This window comes from Curcuma longa, chromosome 11 (assembly GCF_044706935.1).
Source record: "Curcuma longa cultivar G26 ecotype Majalengka, Jawa Barat chromosome 11, ITB_CL_G26_1.1, whole genome shotgun sequence".
NCBI lineage: Eukaryota > Viridiplantae > Streptophyta > Magnoliopsida > Zingiberales > Zingiberaceae > Curcuma > Curcuma longa.
In genome coordinates, this window is record NC_133871.1 from 7,315,231 (window position 1) to 7,321,637 (window position 6,407).

The window sequence follows — 6,407 nt, forward strand, 5'->3', positions numbered from 1 at the left end:
TAGTTTTTTTGCTATAGGTTCAAAGTATGAAGTAAACAGATTTTAATTATTAATGATCCATCTTGTGTGTGTAAACGTTATGCCGTCTTCTTGCAACCGGTAAATTTTGTTTTTCTATATGTTTGGTAGAAATTGGTGTAAAGTAATTTTGTAGATGTTGCAATTCTTGACATGTTTTTGGTGATTGGTGGTCATAGAAATCGAGTGATGCTCTGATGTCAGTTGGCAAACCCTATTTCAATAGGGTTTTCTGGATGCTCTGACTGTCAGTAGGTAGACATCTTTTATCTATAGCCTTTTCTGGATATTTTTCAATAATCCAAAAGAAACAAATAAATCAATCGTGTGTACCTTTAAATTCTACTATTTAAATGTCATATGTTGTCCATAATTATCAGCACCATGGTCATCCTTCAATATTCTGTGAACCACTTTATTACTTTGTTTTTCTTCTATTACCATCTTTCTTTTTCCTATTTATTTCTTGAAAAAGAATGGACTACTCATCTTTTAACCTTTTTACCTCTTATAAATAATGGATAGGTGAAATTAATTATTTTTTCGTGGATCATTTTTTTATCAGTTCAAATGGGATGGAATTAATTTTCCTTGTTTTTTTTTCTTGCGCTTAGACTAGGCAGTAAATAAGTTGAGTCAAATTAATTAAATTTGATGGTGTTCAAGTTTAGTTGATAATATAATCAAGTTAATTTAAGTTTAAATTGAATTAAATTTTTAAAATGATTGTTGAAGTTTGACTTGATTTTTTGTATGAGTTTGAATTTGATTTGAATTTTGTTCATTTAAATATTATTGAACTTTCAATTTAAGTTTGTTTGATTATTTAAATTTTTAAAATTTAAATTTATTTAATTGGTTATTGAATTTAATAATATAAATTTATTTATTTATTTAATTTTTTTTATTTAACATGTTGATTAGAAATTTATTAATGAATATGGTTTATAAATATTGTTCATAAAAAATTATTCATGAACGTTTATTATGAATGTTGTTCGTAAATATTAATGAGTGAAATATATATGCATTTAAATTTATTTATTTAATTTAATAAATTATTAAATTTACTTATTTAATTAATATTATATATTAAATAAGTATATCTCGTGTAGCCCTATGCAATTGCCTCGTGCAGTCCTACATGACGCGACTATGTATTTTTTATTTTCATTTTTCTTCCTATTTTGTCTTTTTAATTTTTTTCCTTTTTCCTCTTAATTTTCTTTAAAAATTTTGTTTTTTTGCACTTCCAATTTTTTTCCTCTTCAATCCACACCTCGGAATAAACACCTCTTATTTTCTGTCATCCATTTTATTTCTCATTCTCTCACCTTGCATGCGATTGGTGGGTCATAACGTAACTTGAGAAATAAACAAATATTATGCCGAATTATTTTTTAAACAGCGTGTTCAGTACAACACCATGTTTTTTCAATAGAATTATGGGTTGCCGGCAAATTAATAAGTAAACTTCTACGACATATTCATTTTATAAGTTAATCATCTAATGAACAATTTTAATTTTATAATTCAAAAAATTGATGTTTTTATGTACTATTATTAATCAATTACATGGTTTAGTTAATTATCGATAATTAGTTAATGTTTTCAGTAAGTTTATCCCATTAGAGTCAATACAAATAAAAAAATAACAAAATTCGGTGTGAGGGAATTAAGCAGAAAACGTTAACATTTTAACGAATTATTTTATGGATATAAATTGAAAGTTCCAAATTTAGCATATTTTGAAAAATATTATACAAAAGATAATAATAATGATGATGTTATACAAAGATGGACATGATAAAAAAAATTAAAATTGCACCTATTAAGTAAAAAATATTAGAGACATGTTTTAAATGGTACAAATATATACGTAGACAATCAATAAATATTCCAATTGGATGATATAAAACTCTGATAAAAGTATATATCAAATAAGTAATAAGAATATAAAAAAAGACTTAATTAAGAATAATAAATAAGATAAAATTTATTTAAGTATAAAATTCATATGGTCGATTTCACCCTATGGGATGAGATTTAATTATTGTTATTCTATTTTGAAAAGTATTATATCCATCTAAAATATTTTTAAGGAATTCATTTTAAAGTAAAATTACATTCTTATTTATATTGTGATGATGATAATAATAATAATAATAATAATGCAATTCGAAAATACCACTTGACATTGAAATATAATCTCCGATGTTGACCCGGGTGCGATTGGTCAAAGTCTTTTATTGAAGTCGGCCCATTTAGTATTATTACGCACGTCCACGCTGAACCGGAAGTCACGATACAATTGGCAAGTCTCAAATTTCTCGTACTAAATCAACGACGACGTTGTATTTTGCATAAATGCCCCCACCTCTTTCATGAAATTTCAAAAAACAATCCTGTCAAAGTTGGTCAAAATCCAAAGGATATTCCTTTTTAATGGAATCACAAGGTACGTTTTTTTTATCATCAAAACAATATTTCATTTCACCCCATTCCATTTTTTATTCCTAAAAATACTATTTACTGATCATGAGTAATGATAGGTAGTATGAAAATTGTAACGTGAATGTACATTGTGTCATGCTATATTCATGCTACAATTTTTCGTACTATCTATCATTACTGATCATACAGTATCTACCCATCATAATTAATTACTACAAATGACTTAAATCATTAATTATACAATTGTAACATTTACATTTCATATCCATTATAATATAATACCAGTATAACTAGAGATAATATTATTAGTATAGATCAAAATTAAATAATTATAAATCATAATTGCTATAATAATATAAAAAATAAAAATAGTTTCAAATATTATACAAGGGCAAATATAAAAAATGCCCTGGTTTCAATAAAAATAAATCCTTTTGATTTTTGCCAATCAAAGTTTGATGGCACTTTGCAGACGCAATTGGAACCTCATCAGCTACCGAGTACTTTAAATAATAATTAATTAAACGTTAGTTTAAAATAAATTCTTAGAAGAATAAAAATTTAATTTTTGAAACTATTTAAAATTGTAAGATTAATTCAATTAATGTAGACAAAGATATTAGCTCAATTATCCAATCAATAATGATTTTATGTTTGGCACAGTGGACACTTGTAATTTCTTTTAGATTTTATATATTCTAATTTTGCACAAAATTCTCATCGATATGGATTTCAGAGAAAGATCGAATTATATTGGATTATAGTTTAACTTGAACTTGACGGTAATGCAACTGTTGGATAAGACTTCCTTTCTACTAACAAAATCAAAATAAAACGAAAGGGAAAAGAAAAAAAAGAAGAAGAGAAGAATTGTTTGATTTTACTGAATCCTCTTGAGGCCCTTGAAGTCGGTGGTGTCGATGCATTCCTCCCTTCCTCTACACTCGTTCAGCGCCCTCAGCAAATCCGTCGCCTTCTCCTTCGCTTCCTCGCTGCACCCGATCTGCAGCAGCAGCAGAAGCTTCTGGAACACCCCCGCCTGCAGCAGCTCCTCCGCGCACCTCCCTACCTCTTCCTCCCCGCTGCACAGCTTCCACATCGCCGACACCGCCATCTCCGTCGCAGCCTCCGACACCCTGAACATCTTCTTCACCAGCGCCGGCACCGCCAGCGCGTGCCCGCGGGCCGCCTCCCGACCCTGCGCCAGCCCAACCAGCTCGTCCAGAACGCCCAGTGCCTTTTCGCACGCGCCCCTGTCCGCGTCCACCAGCGTCTCCACCAACGAACCGACCAGGCCTAATTCAATCGCCCTCGACGACGCCGCGCTCTCGTCTTTGATGATGTAGAAGACGGCGACGAGGGAGGCCTTGGTGGCCTGAGACGAGACCGGCTTCTTGATGAGCTCTACCAGCGCCTCCACCATCCCCTCCGCCGCGGCCACCGCTCCGGACTGCATCCCGTTGGAACCCACCACTAGTTCCCTCACGAGCACCGCCGCGGCGGCCGGTTCGCGGCCATGGCGCATGACCGCCGCGAGCCGGCGAAGCGACGCCGGCGCCCCCAAATCCTCTGCCACCGCCGCTTCGGTGAGCGGTCGCGGCAGCGCGGCCAAGAGGGAGATCATCTCTTCCTCCAGCGCGAGTGGTCGATCTTGGCGATCCACGCTAATCCCCTCCGCGAACGCGCGGAAGGCAAATGCGACCGACCGAGCGGCGCCGGCCGACACGAAGCACCGCCGGTTCCGCTCGCTCTCCCGGGCGAGCCGCTTGCCCGCGGAAGCCAACCGCTCGCAGTGCGGCCAGTCGCCGTCGCGGGCGGCGGCCGACATCTCCGACGCGAGATCCGCGGCGTCGGCTCTGGTGAGCGGGGCCCTGGGGGTGGGGACGCGGGTGGGGCCGTGGGCGGCGGTCCATTCCTGGATCATGCGGCGGAGAGAGTGGTTGGGGATGAGGAGTAGGTCGGCATCGGGGCCAAGCGGGAGGCTGGTGACTGGGCAGGTGCCGTTGCCCCGATCCAGCCACGCCTCGATGCTCCGGCGGTCGTAGGTGATGCCGGTGGGCGCGGTGACGGGATCCTCCATGATCTCGAGAGATATCGGGCACTGGAAGTGCGCGGGGACGGAGAACTCCTCGGATGCCGCGGCGGCGGAGAGGGCCAGCCGCTTGTCTTCCTTCCGCTTGGGGCCTCGGCGGCGGGTTCTCCACGGAAACGCCATGGAAGATGAAGATCTGGGAATGGAGATCTGAGATCGGAAGAAGGATGGAGAAGAAGAAGAAGAGGAGGAGGATTGGCGGTGGAAGGGAAGCGGATGGAATGGGGTGGGTTATGTAATTGAAGGGAAGAGGAATTTTTTGAAATGTTGAAAGAGTAAAGAGTTGGATTTGAATGTTGACCGTTGATTTTTGAACATCCAAAACGCGGGAGGAAACGGTAAGAGCCACGCTGGACGAGGGGCACGCCTCTTCTTTCTTTCTTCTGTTCCGCCTAATCAATTTAATTTTTTAGGTAAACTTTCATTTTACCGCCCAAACTTTTGTATATTTTCAAACTCGTGCAGTTTTTAGATGAAATATCCGACCGCGTCAAGTACCATTTCACTAAAAGACCAAAATATTAGTAGTTTCCTGCTTAAAATTTTTGAAAACAATTAAACAAGAGATCAAAATCCAAATTGTTGGTAAAGAGTGAGAAAAAAAATAGTAAGATATTCTTTTACTTTAACCCTTACAATTTAACATATTCATTTTAAAGTAAAATTATATAAACCGTGTGTCAATTTGTTGTCTATTATTCCCAACTTTTTTTTAAGCGGTACGTATTCAATAAAATACATTGTTATTATTATTATTAGTTTGTTTTCTCGACTTAAATAAATTGACTTGACTTATTGGTCTATAAAGAATGGACTTTGGTCAAAAGTCTTCGTCTGGATCAAGAAGTACTAATATCCTTCTTTGGGGTCACAAAAATCAATTAACATGCAATATAAACCACCTCATATTAAACTTGTCCTGTGGTAGGATTGAGTTGATCATCGAGATCGGTATTGCTAGAATAGTCAAGGATCAAATCTCAATAAAATTAAGAAAATATCCTTCTTTCTGTGACCACTACAACTTTTTGATTTACTTATTTTATAAATGGTCATGAGAACGACCGTGTGGAATCGTTGGGGGTGACAGATTTCACCTTTTGTTACAATGAAATATATCCAACTTTCTCTTAGACTACGATGCAACGACAAAATACTTTCATAGTTAATCAAGTAACCATGAGTCAATTTTCAACTACAACGCACTGCGAATTAGTTTCTTCTAGTGGGAATATTCTCAATTATGACGCATTGCAGATTAATTTTCTACTATGGGAACACAACCTTAGAATGGTGGTTGCGGAGCGATGCACTGTTCACATTTCCCAATTTACCGTACTAATTGATGAGAATTTTACGTGAAGTCGAGTTGGTTACTAGGATAAATCAATTCGAAGAGCTAGATCTGGATTATGGATTATAAAATAAAATGCAACTCCCCCCCCCCCCCCCCCCCCCCCCCCTCGTGCATGGTACAGTGGTACAGTGGGAAGATGCTCAATAGGGTACTAGGCATCTATGATTCGAATCTCAGCTAGGACGCACAATCTTAGAACGTTGACTGCGGAGCGACATACCATTCGGGCTTCCCCCCTCGCCATAGTGCAACAACATGACACTCAACATGATACTCGAGCATCCATGGTTCAAATATCAACTACGACACACTATGAGATGTTTTCCTCTAGCGAGATGAAAAATCTAAGATGTCGATTATTGGGTGAGGAGTCATTGGTACTTTTGAATTTATCCGATAGATGAATCAGAGGAAGGCCGCCCCACCTCCGGAATTAGTTGACCCCGAAGTCCAGATATCTGAATTATAAAAAAAAAATCAAACTTT

At 37.5% G+C, this 6,407-nt stretch overlaps 1 protein-coding gene across 1 annotated transcript; it reads right to left on the reverse strand.

Annotated features, from left to right (window-relative positions):
* Nucleotides 1–3,219: 3,219 nt before the first annotated feature.
* On the reverse strand, nucleotides 3,220–4,746 carry LOC141841833 (U-box domain-containing protein 20-like). The gene has a single exon (XM_074730029.1). It carries the CDS (start codon nucleotides 4,685–4,687, stop codon nucleotides 3,353–3,355), a length of 1,335 nt encoding a protein of 444 aa, XP_074586130.1. The 5' UTR covers nucleotides 4,688–4,746; the 3' UTR covers nucleotides 3,220–3,352.
* Nucleotides 4,747–6,407: the final 1,661 nt, after the last annotated feature.